The sequence below is a fragment of the Panthera leo genome, chromosome B3 (genome assembly GCF_018350215.1).
Source record: "Panthera leo isolate Ple1 chromosome B3, P.leo_Ple1_pat1.1, whole genome shotgun sequence".
Lineage (NCBI taxonomy): Eukaryota > Metazoa > Chordata > Mammalia > Carnivora > Felidae > Panthera > Panthera leo.
In genome coordinates this window covers 131,766,120-131,781,675 of record NC_056684.1, presented here as the reverse complement: position 1 = coordinate 131,781,675, position 15,556 = coordinate 131,766,120, and the positions used below count along the sequence as shown (strand labels likewise).

General features: G+C 38.9%; 1 protein-coding gene across 7 annotated transcripts in view; it reads right to left on the bottom strand.

The window, feature by feature from the left end:
- Positions 1-1,061: 1,061 nt before the first annotated feature.
- Positions 1,062-15,556, bottom strand: part of TTC8 (tetratricopeptide repeat domain 8) — a 60,344-nt gene continuing 45,849 nt past the window's right edge. For 5 of the 7 annotated variants that reach the window (XM_042944028.1, XM_042944029.1, XM_042944032.1 and 2 more), the window contains 5 exons: positions 10,109-10,248; positions 8,632-8,806; positions 8,128-8,250; positions 4,505-4,588; positions 1,062-1,686 (listed from right to left, as the gene is read on the bottom strand). In XM_042944028.1, the coding sequence (XP_042799962.1) occupies positions 1,570-1,686; positions 4,505-4,588; positions 8,128-8,250; positions 8,632-8,806; positions 10,109-10,248 (639 nt within the window). In that variant the 3' untranslated portion in view covers positions 1,062-1,569. The remainder of the gene's footprint in view (positions 1,687-4,504; positions 4,589-8,127; positions 8,251-8,631; positions 8,807-10,108; positions 10,249-15,556) is intronic. The other 2 variants (XM_042944030.1, XM_042944031.1) reach the window with 1 other exon arrangement.

Here is a 15,556-nt window from a genome sequence, read left to right as displayed (position 1 = left end):
TCATATAAGGGGTAAGAGCACATCCTCAAGGGCCACGCTGCTTGCATTTGAATCCCAGCTCTGCCGCTTATTAGCTTTATAACCCTGAGCATGTTAACTTCTCTGTGCTTCATTTTTCTGATAAGTAAAATGAGAGTAACGGCACCTTCTAGGACTACAGTGGGAAGGAAAGGATTAATCCACATCAAGTACTTAGAATAGGGCTGGGTGCATACAACATCCACAGTAAATGCAAGCCTTTGCGATTACTTTTATTTTCGATTAACTAAGAAAATGACTCACGTTATAAGATTTCAGCCTAGATATTGAATACAGTATTAAGACATGTGATTGTGCTTGAGGAAATTCTCATGAGCTAAGAAACAAGCGCTAGCATATATCCTGGGGAACCAAGAAGAGTAAAAGCACAAGAGTGAAATCTTGGGTTCTAGTCATGGCCATACCACCAGCCCACTGGGCTTTGCTTCCTTCATCTGGGCCGCCATGATTCATCTATGTCTTCTCTAAAACTCCTCCCAGCCTCTCATACTCCATAATGCCTCCAATTCACATCTTTTTGTTCTGTCAGCTAAGCAATCCTACTCATACAAATCTGAACAGAAACAAATAGGTATCTGTAAGTTAGTTTTCACGGAATTAAGACCTTTTTGAAAAATCACATGGATGGGTCCCAACGTCCAAACTACAAATTTGGGTGGCTTTGTTCCTTTGACACATTTCCTTGTGTGAACACGTTAATGAGAATTCCACTAAATGTAGGAGAGACAAGTTCAAGAGCCTTTGCAGGATTTTGCAATACGTGGTCCAGTGATCTGGCCTAACCCTCTCGGGTCTCACCGCCCATGGGACTCCAGGCCTGTGACTCCATTTCTAATCCTGATACTCTTCTATTGAAAGTGTGATATCCCATAAATAGCTTCTGAGGAAAATACAAAATTGGTGGTACATCATCTCAAGTAAAATTAAAATAATGACTTGATTTCTAAGATTACTGGACTTTGGAAAAAACTTGTTTTTTCTTAGATAACTAAAATAAAAAATCATGGAAAATGACAGAATGATGGTGTTTTACACACTGATTTATTTTAAAGCATAATACATAAAATACATAGTGTCTCACAAAGCATTTGATAAAGAGTTTTAAATACAATTTTAAGCTCTAAGTAAACTCTCTAACTGGAATATATATACACATTTTTAGCCATAAAAGTGGAATTTTTATGGCAGGTTTCGGACCTCTAAAGCTACATGCTAGCTAATGGCCAGGTCAGGGACATTAAAAATGTGCATTAATAAAAATTTGAGGAAATTCATGAAAATGTTTCAGAAACATTATAAACAAACACGTACCATATAATGTGGGAGAAGTTTTCATGATCTACTTACAAATAGCACATCCTGTCTTAGAAAGTTGTTATTATAAAGTGTTCATTACGCATTCTTGTGCAAACTCCCTTAGGCCATCTTCACTAATATCAAGCATTGTGTGTATATCCTATACATACAAGCACACTACTTTTTCCCTTGTGCAATGCCCCATCGTAAGAATATACTTGGTCTCAGGGACAATCAGAGCATAGCAAAATGCTGCTTTAACTGTTTAATTAAATGTTGGGTATCCACATGATCTGGAAATGCTGCTTCAGATTTCTGAGCAGCAACATAGCTTCTCTGGAGATCTCCAATCTGTAAGAAATACCAGAATAAGACCAGAAAAAAATGAGTAAGAAAGTCAAAAAAAGATGTACTATCTGTACACTGTAGAAAATCAAAGGGTTCTTAAGGGTAAATCGCTTGATTATGCTCTTTGATTCTAGAATCCTTTCACCTAGATTACAATTCAGTCTTGTAAAATATGAGAAATATAAAATAACCAATCATATAAATTCTGCTCCATTACAGCGGTCTAGTTATGAATTCATAAGCCTGTGTTTTCGTTTCCTATCACAGACAGTGTTATAAAAATAAAATAACATTTGCATACTACAACACCCAGCTCTATATAGTTTCAGAATGCCTTAGGACAACGATTTGTAATGTGCCACAAAGACAAATTTTGGCTAGGGCATTATCTTCTTTTTTTTAAGTTTATTTATTTTCAGAGAGAGAGAGAGACCGTGTGAGCAGGGGAGGGGCAGAGCAAGAAGGAGAGAGAATCCTGAGCAGGCCCCACACCATCAGTGCAGAGCCTGACCGGGGGCTGCTGGAACTCACAAACTGTGACATCATGACCTGAGCTGAAATCAAGAGTTGGATGCTCCCCTGACTGAGCTACCCAGGCGCCCCTCGGGCATAATCTTTTAGACAGAAAATTCAAGCAAAAACTATTATATATACGATACGATAATGGGCACTAGGGTGGCTCAGTCAGTTAAGTGTGAGACTCTTGATTTCACTTAGCTCGTGATCTCAACAGTTCCTGGGTCGGAGCTCTGCCCTGGTCTCTGCACTGATGGCATGGAGCCTGCTTGGGATTCTCTCTCTCTCCTTCTCTCCCTGCCCCTCCCCCATGTGCACCTGCATTCATTCTCTCTCTCTCTCTCTCTCTCTCTCTCTCTCTCTCTCTCTCTCAAATAAGCCTTAAAAAAAGATACAATAACATGCTCAGGGAGGTTTTAAAGGGTGCCAGTAATGTGGGGGTTTTAGAAGTTTTTAAGTAATCAGTTGTCTCTGATTTTCTTTTTTTTTTTTTTTTTAATATTTTTTTTTTTAACGTTTTTTATTTATTTTTGGGACAGAGAGAGACAGAGCATGAATGGGGGAGGGGCAGAGAGAGAGGGAGACACAGAATCGGAAACAGGCTCCAGGCTCCGAGCCATCAGCCCAGAGCCTGACGCGGGGCTCGAACTCACAGACTGCGAGATCGTGAGATCGTGACCTGGCTGAAGTCGGTCGCTTAACCGACTGCGCCACCCAGGCGCCCCTGTCTCTGATTTTCAATAAACTTTTGTGTTAAAGTCCAGTCCCAAAGAAAAGCACACACGGTATCTGGATCCATCTGAATAGATCTAGATTCATGCATGCGCTCATAAAAAAGTGAGAATTTTTTAGTGTGTGCACACCCAAACCTAGATAATTCAAATCTGGCAGGGTTTTTTTTTTTTTTTTTTGAAACATATAACGCATATTAAAAACATGAGTTTCTTTTTTTAAAAAATCATAGCATTTCTTTTTAACATACCATTTTCTCTTACAGAAAGTATAGCCTTCTGTGTAAAGAAATCTCTCATTTGAGTTATAGATTATTAAAATGTGATATGGGAAAGGAAGGTATCAACCCTTTGTGGTTTAACTAAGTGGCAGCACAGTGCAGTGGAAAACACCTGGGCATCGTTGGGGTCTGGATACAAATTCTGAACCTGCCATGGCCATGTGACTCCAGGGGAGTCTTTTAAGCTCAAGCAGCCCTGGGTTCCGTTAGAATGTAAGCTGCATGAAGTAGACGTTTTGTTTTATTCACTAACATCCTGTGCCTACAACAGTGCCTGATACGTAGCAGAAGTTCAGTAAATGAACCAACAGTTGTATAAAAACACGAGTCAGGAAGGTGAGGGAAATGTACGTGGCGGGGTTGTTGGGAGAACTCGAGATGGTGTATAGGAGCACCTGGAACAGGGGCTAGCACTTACGAACACTCAAAAATGACTACTTCTATGGGGCGCCTGGGTGGCTCAGACGGTCAAGCATCTGACTCCGGATCTCGGCTCAGGTCTTGATCTCACGGTTCGTAAGTTCAAGCACAGAGCATGCTCAGGATTCTCTCCTTCCCTCTCTCTCTCTCTCTCTGCCCCTCCCTCCCTCTCAAAATAAATAAACTTAAAAAAATAATGTTTAAGAAAATGACAACTTATTTCCCAGCAGAAATGCAAGTTAGGATAGCTTGATGTTCGTGCTATAAAAAATGACATTTTTATAATGTCTTCTGGTCTATAAAGAGTCTTTACACAGCAAATATTTTTAGCCATTTCCTTACCCTTGAAACTCACCTTGTTAAAAAGAAAGATTTCCAAGTAAAAGTTATCAGATACTTTTTATCTGTTTTTCCTCTTGTTATTGAAAACGGCGCTCCTTTTAGCTCTTGGTCATTAACTGACTTGTAACACAGTATTAACAGTTGTATTTTCCCCACATTGTTCACCCATATCCCTAATTTTATAGCAATAATGACAGGATTTCTTTGCAATAAAAGCCAATTACTAAATCCCTCCTCAACCAGGCGTTACTTAAGGAGTATTTTTTCATGACTAAATATCATATTTTAAAAATAAAATAATTCTGTAATCTATAACAGATAATCTATAATGCAATCTATAATATTAAGTTTAGTCCATATCCAGTGATAAATTTCTTTACAGTGTATCAAACTATCCCTTCAAGTGAAAGACATGTGTATGTAATGTTTAAAAAAATCGCTTCTTTCAAAACGTTAGAATTTCTTATCTGTATTTTAAAAACCAAGAAAAAGAAACAGATCAGATGAGGAATTGATAAAGAAAGAAAATACCTTATCAGAGACCGTTGCAAAATTAAAATGTGGCTCGTACATATGGGGTGCTAAGGATGAGGCAGTTTGTAACAGTGCTCTTGCCTGTATTTAAAAAAAGAAAAAAAGGAAAGAAAAGAAAACCAAGGATATATGAACATCTATCAGCAGTATATTTGTAATTATGGGTTTTTTTGTTTTTTGTTTTTGTTTTTGGTAAAAGAGTCTTTTATCCAAGATAGGACCTTAATAAACATGATCCTGTGATAAATACAGATGACACGCCTCATGAAACACAACTTACCGAAATACAATACTTATATCTTGCCAAAATTATATTAATAATAAAATTGCTTCAAAATATGAAGAAAATTAAGAGTAGTTATAAAGTCAAGAATCATTGTTCTTGTAAAGTTTATATTTTAATACGACAAATCAAAATACAATCTTCTCAATGCAAAAAAAAGGCTTATTCTAGTTTTATTGCTGTTGATTTCTTAGGCTTCTAATGACTCGTTCTCTGATGCTACAGAAAACAATTAAAAATAGTAAATTTCTAAGCCCCAAGTTCTGTGCTGGAGAATGGTGATGAGCATTTAATACACTGTTGACCTCACAATAACAAGTGAGTGCAACTGAAAATGACAAGCTCTCTGTCATCTCACGTACTCAAGAAGCAAAATTCGCATCATTTTTCATCCCCTACAGGCTCAAACGATCATGCATTGCAGGGACCACTGATAGACAAGAGATGCTCACACATTCATTGTTAGGACCACAGACTCCCCATTCCACACTGCTGAATATCCCTCCAACGTGTAACTAAACCCAAAACCTCCATCCATGACCTGTGGACAAATTGTGCATCTTTTTTTTTTTTTAATGGAAAGTAACATATGGGATGGTAGATATTGATTTGTTTGTTTTATGATTAGCTATTTTTCTTTCAATTGATGTATAATTTTTAATAATAAAATAGGGGTTAGTAGCATGAAATCTTTCACCAAAACATTTCAAATTGGTTGAATACTAGAGAAACTGTAATAAGTAGGAAACAAAGATCACTGACATGGGGACAGAGAAAAATCACAAAAGCACTTGCTTCATATGGAGATAGGTCAAGTTCCATGGCAGAATAAGTTCCCATTTGGAGTACAGTTGACCCTGGAACAACACGGGTTTGAACTGCATGGGTCCACTTGCATGTGGATTTTTCCAATACATACAGGACAGTTCTATTAATGTGTGTTCTCTCCCTTATGATTTTCTGAATAACATTTTCTTTTCTCTAGCTTACTCTACTGTAGACTACATGTAACATACAAAATATATGTGCATATAACACACAAGATAACATATAGTACATGTAACATACAAGACAATGTGTTGATGGACTGCGTACGTTCTTGGTAAGGCTTCTAGTCAACAGTGGGTTCTTAATTAAGTTTTGGGGGAAGGTCAAAAGTAAAACTTGAATTTTCAACTACATGAAGGGGTCAGCAGCCCTAATCCTGTGTTGTTCAAGAGTCATCTGTAGTTAGTTTTTGTTTATAAAATACAAATCTGTCTTATTTGGGGGAACTGATGACATAAAGGTAATGTCCAAGGATGTTCATTTCCTTGTTTTGTTACAAGTTTATCTCTGTGCTTAGGAGACCAGGTTAGAGGTTAACATTCCTGCCATGGTGTTCACTATGTCACTTACCTCCTGGAGTCCCTGTTTCTTCATCTCTAAAGTTCGGAATGCAATACTTATCTATCCTCGATTGTCACTAATACTGTATAAGTGTATTTAGCCTTTTAAACTTCTTTTTTATGATAAAGTGATTTTTTAAGCGTCTGCCCCGTGCTCAATACTACGCTACCAAGCCAAGTGCTTTACGTGCATAATCGGCGAATCCTCCCCAAACACCTGCAGGTTCCGTTATTAACCCCATTTTATATACTGTTCATTCATTTCACAAATACTGGCCCAGCACCTACCACCTGCCAGACACTGTTTTTGATGTTGAACATCTGGCAGCTGGAAGAGAAACAAGGTCCCTATTTTCATGTGGCTGCCATGCCACATTACATATACATATGAACATATTTGATAAAATAAGTACTGTGAAGGAAAAAATAGGAGATGTGACAGTGGCGGAGGGCTCCTTTAAACCGATGTTTGAAATGACCTTTGTAGGGAGGTGGCAATTAAGCTAAGACTCAAATGACAAAAAGAAGAAAAAGTCGCTGCAGGATCTGCAAGAAGAACATTCCAAAGGCCGTAAAGTAAGAACAGGCACAGCGTATGTGCAGAGCAGACTTCTGGATGTGTCCAGAAGTCTGAGAGTTGGCAGGAAGGGAGAAGTAACAAAACGTGTGGTCTGACAGAGAGCCAGAGGCCAGATGATGCGGGCCCTGTAGGCCAAGGTTTGAATCCATATTTCATTCCAAGCAAAAAGGAAAGCATTTGGAGGATGCTGAGCAAAGCAGTAGAAAATTATTGTTTGATTTTATTTTTTCTTTAAGTAGGCTTCATGCCCGGTGCAGAGCCCAACACGGGGCTTGAGCTCACAACCCTGAGATCAAGACCTGAGCGGACATCAAAAGTCGGATGCTTAACTGACTGAGCTACCCAGGTGCCCCCAAATCTTTCTTGTTTAAAAACAAAAATCCCTTCGGCCGTTGTGAGGAGGATGTGTTATAGGGTACAATTACTTGCTGATGCAAGTGGAGACCAAAAGAGCAGCTAGGACAAAGATTAAGTCAAGCTTTCGCTTTTTGCAGATGACATGATATTATACATGGAAAATCCGATAGACTCCACCAAAAGTCTGCTAGAACTGATACATGAATTCAGCAAAGTTGCAGGATACAAAATCAACGTACAAAAATCAGTTGCATCCTTATACACTAACATTGAAGCAACAGAAAGACAAATAAAGAAACTGATCCCATTCACAATTGCACCAAGAAGCATAAAATACCTAGGAATAAATCTAACCAAAGATGTAAAAGATCTGTATGCTGAAAACTATAGAAAGCTTATGAAGGTAATTGAAGAAGATTTAAAGAAATGGAAAGACATTCCCAGCTCATGGATTGGAAGAATAAATATTGTCAAAATGTCAATACTACCCAAAGCTATCTACACATTCAATGCAATCCCAAAAGAGCAGCTAGGAGACTCCTGTAGTCGAGTTCAGGCAGGAGAGGAGTACAGTTTGGAGAAGGGTGGCAGTGGTGGAGAAAAGTGGCCACATCTGGGATGTGACCTGGAGAAAGAACTGACAGGGCTTGTCAGACATGATGGGGTGAGGTGGAGGAACTGAGTGCTTTCAAGGTTGGCTCTTAGGATTTTGGTTTGAGCACCCAGCTGGTCACAGTTCACAATTCACCAATTGTGTCACAGTTCACTAAGACAGGGAAGACTTGGGGCGATGCAGGTTTGTCCTGACAAAACCAAAGGTTAAGAAAAAACCAGAAAGGTTAAGTAACTTGTCCAAGGTCACATCACTCATGTGACAGAGCTGGGATTCAAATCCAGGCCAGTGAGCCTCTAGAGCTCATTTTTATAAACTATAGCATGTAAAGATAGCTACCCCTGACGACGTTTCTGTGGAGAAACCGGATTAGCCACTGAGCCACTGTAGTTCACTGACCTGCTCCACGTGGCCCTTCCGCATCTCCAGCACGGCCAGGTTGTTGTAGGCCTCAGCGTGGTTATTGTTGTTGACCAGAGCGAGCCTGAAGCACTGATGGGCCAAATTCGTATCTCCGATGCCCTTGAAAAGAAAAGCATACCCGTTGGGAGGAGCACTGGGTGTTGTATGGAAACCAATTTGACAATAAATTTCATATAAAAAAAAAAAGGAAGAAAAAAAAGCTTGTATTCGCACCCGCGGATCCACACGCTTCCTCCCTTCTTTCCTCACGTGAGTCTTTGCTGCTACCAAGCAACAAGTACCGATCATAATCAAGTGTGAATTGTAGGTAAGAGGATTTAACTTGAGAAAACAAAATGAGTTCTGGTGACCCTTAGAAATCGCTACATTGCTACACAAGCCCATAACCAAACCTGGATTGATGGGATCTGAAAATGTCTTCAAACTAATTTATGGCTACCTTTTCTACACCGGAAATAATACGAGAGAGAAAAAACCTACCACAGCCACATGTCCCAAGTTGTACCAGACATCAGCTGCCTCTTCTTCGTTTTCAGCCAGAGCAAGGGCACGTTCAAATGAGGTCAGAGTCATATCATACTGCTGGGCATAGAAGCAGCAGAGTCCCAGATTGTTAAAAAGCTGGCAGTTATAGACACCCATCTGCAGGAGCCGCCTTTTTGAAAAAGAGCATATATTGGTGTCAGACCAACTTGATAAATATTAAGACCTATTTTTTTTTTACAAAGTTAGAAATGAATGTTTTATAATTTTTAACATGCCCAAGGAATAGAAATAGAAAGTATTATAGTAAATGAAAAAACATTCCGCAAATACAAAAGTGTGTCTTTTTTAATGTTACTAGTCACGGGAAATATGTCCAGAGGACAAAGTCTGAAGCAACGTACATGAGTTTTTTCCTCCAAAAGCTCTGTTAGAGAACCAAAATACAAAAGAGTGACCTAAAGGAAAACCCAAAGCATTTTGCTTCATAAAGTTTTGGTGACAATTAGTAAACCCCTAATACCCCTAATCTAATTTAAGAGCTGTGTTTAGGATTTACCCCCAAGTTTTCAGCTGAATTGAATCTTGGTTTTGGTTATCTGTACTTCGTCATTTAGCTGTGTCTAGGGACCTTCTGATGAGCTTCCATCGAGGAAGACAAGACCATCAGTGGATCCCTACATTATTCACTTAGCTTTCATGCTAGGGCTCAAAAAACCCGTTTGCTTCTATGCATCATTAATCCCAAAGGACAATGGGCAATAGAGTTCAAATAAGCCAAGGAAAATCCACCCCAGATGCCCTGAGGAAAATCCATGACCCATTTGGGGGATGGAGGTGTAGAGTCAGCTGCATATGCCTAAGGCAGCATTCATTTTATATTTTATGCTTCTAACATATATTTGGAAAGAACTCTCGTCAGCTGCCAGTTATCTCCTGGTATATCAGCTAGGGGTGGAAGAGAAAATCAAAATTTAAAAATTAATCTCAGAAACCATCTGTAGGATGAAATAAGGATGTTCTCAAAAGAGAACCAGAGATAAGAACATATTTAGACTTTGAAAAATTATTTGGACAAGAGTTGACAACACTTCACAGAAGAGGGGAACCTGTTTCAGGTCCTCATCAGAGCTCAGAAGCTGGCATCCACTGCTCTTTGCAAATCTTGTCACTATTTCAGCTTCGGGGCCTTTATATTGTATGTGGTGGGATTAATGGAAGCAGTGGGTGGCTGATTCATACAATGCCATGGTGTTAAAAACTCAATTATCCAGGTATGTTTCTGCAAGATGCCAATATCTGAGCATGTTCAAATTATTAGATGTCCCTTTAATGCTCATCAAACATCTGGGTGCTTGAACTTTTAGTCTCCTATAGACGTGGTCTATGCATTACCTGTCTACATTTTCATTCCATTATAGTTTCACCAGTATTTCACAGGAAAGGAGTTCTACAAAAAGACTGTAAAGCACACCTGTAAAACCGGAGAGCTATTTCTGGTTGATCAGAATAAAAGTGGTTGCTTCCAATGCATGCAATGGCTTCCACATGAGTATTGTCCTGTTTCAAAACTTCTTTGTAGTATTCAGCTGCTGATGAAATATTGTTCATTTCCTATTCTCCATCAAGAAGAAGAGTGACACTTTATTGCTGAGAAAAAAAAATTTTTTTTTCTGGCTGATTTATTTTACTTGATTCAACAAATATCGAGAGCCTATTATGTGCCAGACTCCGTTCTAGGCCCTGAGGACACAATGCAAACAAAAAGATAAAGTTGCTATCCTCAAGGTTACAGTGGGTAGGAAGAGAAGCAAATGAACAAGTAGGTAATATAATGTCAGGCAAGTCTAACGGATGTGAATAGAGGCGAAGAGAGAGGGAAGGAAGGATGGAACCAAGAAGCAGCATGGTTGTATTTACATTTTTAAAGAATAACTTGGTGGCTACACACAGGAGACACAAAAGGGGAGAAGAGCGGTAGCAGAGAGACCGGGAGTCCTCCTGATAATCATAAATCAATGCATTTAATGTTATTACTGTCTTAGCTCTCAAATCCACCTTCAAGGCCAGTGCAGGCTCCACAGCCCTCATGAAGATATCCCTAAGGCCCTCACTTCACATAACTCTTTCCGCCTCTCAATTTATAGGACACTCATTGCGGGAACCTCTCACTCATTCTTACCAGATGACAACTCCTATCTTTTGTTAGATTTTAATCATAACATATTTTATTGTGAGAAGCAAGCACCACACAATGCTTTCTTATTACACAGAATTTTTTTTAACCTCTGTGGACCTCAGTATGGTTTTTTATTTCAGGACTTTATTATTTTTAGAGCAGTTTCAGGTTCACAGCACAGCTGAGGGGACGGTACAGAGATTAAATGCATTTTGTTATTCAGTATCAAAAAATGACCTCCATTATCACCAATATCATCAATATTTAGCAATATGAAACCAGTTTTGACCTTGTGGACCCTCTGACAGGGTCTTGGGGATCCCTGGGAATCCCTGGGCCACACTTTGAGAAATATTGATATTAAAATATTTGAGGCCTTTCTTCCCACTCCTACTCGCTCATTCCCAGAAGGCAAACTCAGCATGCTTGTCTCAGCCCCTTCTGGACCTCTTTGGAAGCCAACCTGCCTGTCACATGCCCCCCTGTTCTTCCCTGCCAGGTGGAGGGGGCTCTCCCAGGGACAGAAGTTCTGCAGGTTGCACAGTCATGTCTGGGTGGATAAGGCTGTCTAACTCAGAGACTATCAAGTCCTTTTGGTCACACATCTAAAGCCACATGCTCCAATTCTGCTGTTATCAGTAATAAAGTTAATGGTTTATCTTCCATTTTTCTGAATCTTGTATCACCTGGAGTGATGAAGGGGGGTGATATTGATTCGTTCCATAAAACCCCAGTAAAACATTTCTGAGTTGATCCAAACTCATGCTGGATGTATATCTGTTCCCATACTTTATATTTGAAATTCTTATTCAAAGTCCTGCCAGGATTTAGTTCTTTAAGAGAAGAGGCATTTTCATTCATTGTTTGTAGCTAAAAAAATAACTAATTTTTTTTTTTTTCAAAACACAAGGCTGATATATTCATTAGTTGTGAGGTCATTCTCTCCTGTATTTTACACTGCTTTTACGTGCAGCTATTCCAAATATCCTTTAACATTTTAGGAATATAAGAACCCATTGAAAAGCATGAATAATAAAGACTTTCATTAGAAGTGTATTTTCTACTTTTTGGTAAAACAAAAGCCTTGTAAGACTTGAAAGAACACATGACATTGAAAGCACCTCACTCCCCACCCCTGCACACACACCAAATCCTTCCTTCCTACAGACTGAATGTTTCTGTCCCCCCTAAATTCATATTCATATTCTCCAAGGCGATAGTATTTGGAATAGAGTCTTTGGGAGGTATTTAGATCATAAGGCTGAAGCCCTTAAAGAAGAGACATCAAAGAGATGATCTCTCTCCCCACCATGTAAGGATGTAGAAAGAAGGAGTTTGTCTACAGAGCAGGAAAAGAGCCCTCCCCAGGAAATGAATTGGCCAGCACCTTGATCTTAGACTTTCCAGCCTCCAGAATTGTGAGAAATAAATTTATGTTCTTTAAGCCACCCAGTTTATGGTATTTTGTTACAACAGCCTGAGCAGATTAAGATTCTATCCTTCCAAAGAAGAATCTCCACACCTAGGCAGCAACCTGACCACTGAATTTAATGGCCCCATGAGACATGGGCCCCATGAACATGACTTTTATGGTTTCTGGGGTAACAACATCCCACAGTGAAGGGCTTCAGTGTTACAGCTGCCAAAGTTGGTGTATCAGTCTGCTTGGGCTGCTATGACAAAATACCATAGACTAGGTGGCTTAATCAACAGAAATTTATTTTCCCACAGATTTGGAGGCTATAAGTCCAAGATCAAGATGCCAGTATGGCAGGAATCTAGTGAGGACTCTCTTACTGGCTTATAGAGGGTCACCTTCTCACTGTGTCCTCATATGACAGAGAGGAAGGGAGACAGAACTAGCTACCAGCACACTCTGGTGTCTCTTCATTCAAGGGCATTAATCCCACCATCAGAGCCCCACCCTCACAACCACCTCTAAACCTAATTATCTCAAAAGGCCTCAACTCTGCCATCACACTGGGGGTTAGAGCTTCAACATAGTAATTTGGGAGGGACACAATTCAGTCCAATGCAAAAAGACTCCAGCCTGAATGGATAATTGTTTCAAGACTTTCAGTTCTCTAAAATTAGTCCTATAAAATTATTTGGGAGTGTTTGTACACTTGATTGATGGGCACATAATTAATTTATGTAACCTTGAGGAGTTTTAGACTGAAACTAATTTTTTTGGCAGTCTCATATGTAGTTTTTCAAATGTGTTATTGTAAAATATGTGTTTATGCTAAATAAATGTAAACATTGCAAAAAGTTATAAAAGTCCCTTCCCCAAATCCAGTCACAGAGGTTCTGTGAATAGTTTCTTGAGTATTTTTCAAGAAATTCTGTTCATATATGTGTACACATATATATATGTGGGAACAGCCAAATATATAAATCGATCACAAACATAAAGAAACTCATGGATAGTAATACCATAATGGTAGGAGACCTCAACACCCCACTCACAGCAATGGACAGATCATCTAATCAAAATATCAACAAGGAGGGGTGCCTGGGTGGCTCAGTCAGTTGAGCATCTGACTTCAGCTCAGGTCATAATCTTACAGTCCATGAGTTCGAGCTCTGCATCAGGCCCTGTGCTGACAGCTCAGAGCCTGGAGCCTGCTTTGGATTGTGTGTCTCCCTCTCTCTCTGCCCTTCCCTCGCTCATGCTCTCTCTCACTCTCAAAAATGAATAAATGTTAAAAAAAAAATTTTTTTTTAAATCAACAAGGAAACAATGGCTTTGAATGACACATTGGACAAGATGGACTTAACAGATATATTCAGAACATTTCATCCTAAAGCAGCAGAATATACATTCTTCTCCAGTGCACATGGAACATTCTCCAGAATAGACCATATACTGGGACACAAATCAGCCCTAAGTAAGTACAAAATGATCAAGATCATACCATGCACATTTGCAGACCACAACTCTATGAAACTCGAAATCAACCACAAGAAAAAATTTGGAAAGGTAACAAATACTTGGAGACTGAAGAACATCCTACTACAGAATGAATGGGCTAACCAAGAAGTTAAAGAGGAAATTAAAAAGTATATGGAAGCCAATGAAAATGATAACACCACAACCCAAAACCTCTGGGACGCAGTAAAGGCAGTCATAAGAGAAAAGTATATAGCAATCCAGGCCTTCCTAAAGAAGGAAGAAAGATACACAACCTAACCTTACACCTTAAAGAGCTGGAAAAAGAACAGCAAATAAAACCCAACAACAGCTGAAGACAGGAAATAATAAAGATTAGAGCAGAAATTAATGCTATCGAAGCCAAAAAAAAACAGTAGAACAGATCAATGAAACCAGAAGCTGGTTCTTTGAAAGAATTAACAAAATTGATAAACCATTAGCCAGTTTGATCAAAAAGAAAAAGGAAAGGACCCAAATAAATAAAACCAAGAATAAAAGAGGAGAGATCACAACCAACACAGCAGAAATAAAAACAACAACAAGAGAATATTATGAGCAATTATATGCCAATAAAATGGGCAATCTGTAAGAAATGGACAAATTCCTAGAAACATATACACTACCAAAATTGAAACAGGAAGAAATAGAAAATTTGAACAGACCCATAACCAGTAAGAAATCGAATTAGTAATCAAAAATCTCCCAAAAAAACAGACTCCAGGGCCAGATGGCTTTCCAGGGGAATTCTACCAAACATTTAAGGAAGAGTTAATACCTTTTCTCTTGAAGATGTTCCAAAAAATAGAAATGGAAGGAAAACTTCCAAACTCTTTCTATGAAGCCAGCATTACCTTGATTCCAAAACCAGACAGACCCCACTAAAAAGGAGAACTATAGACCAATATCCCTGATGAACATGGATGCAAAAATCCTCAACAAGATATTAGCCAAGTGGATTCAACAATACATTAAAAAAAATTATTCACCACGACCAAGTGGGATTTATACCTGGGATGCAGGGCTGGTTCAATATCCGCAAAACAATTAACATGATTCATCACATCAATAAAAGAAAGGACAAGAACCATAAGATCCTCTTAATAGACACAGAGAAAGAATTTGGCAAAATACAGCATCCTTTCCTGATAAAAACCCTCAAGAAAGTAGGGGTAGAAGGAGACTACCTCGAGATCATAAAAGCCATATGTGAATGACCCAATGCTAATATCATCCTCAATGGGGAAAAACTGAAAGTTTTCCTCCTAAGGTCAGGAACAAGACAGGGATGTCCACTCTCCCCACTGTTATTCAACATAGTATTGGAAATCTTAGCCTCTGCAGTCAGACAACACAAAGAAACAAAACGCATCCAAATCGGCCAGGAGGAAGTCAAACTTTCACTCTTCGCAGATGACATGATACTCTATATGGAAAACCCAAAAGATTCCACCAAAAAACTGCTAGAATTGATTCATAAATCCAGCAAAGTTGCAGGATATAAAATCAACGCACAGAAATCGGTTGCATTCCTATACACCAACAATGAAGCAACAGAAAGAGAAATCAAGGAATCGATCCCATTTACAGTTGCACAAAAAAACCATACAATACCTAGGAATAAATCTAACCAAAGAGGTGAAAAATCTATACATTGAAAATGATAGAAAGCTTATGAAAGAAATTGAAGACACACAAAAAAATGGAAAAAGATTCCATGCTCCTGGATAGGAAGAACAAATATTGTTAAAATGTCGATACTATCCAAAGCAATCTACATATTCAATGCAATCCCTATCAAAATAACACCA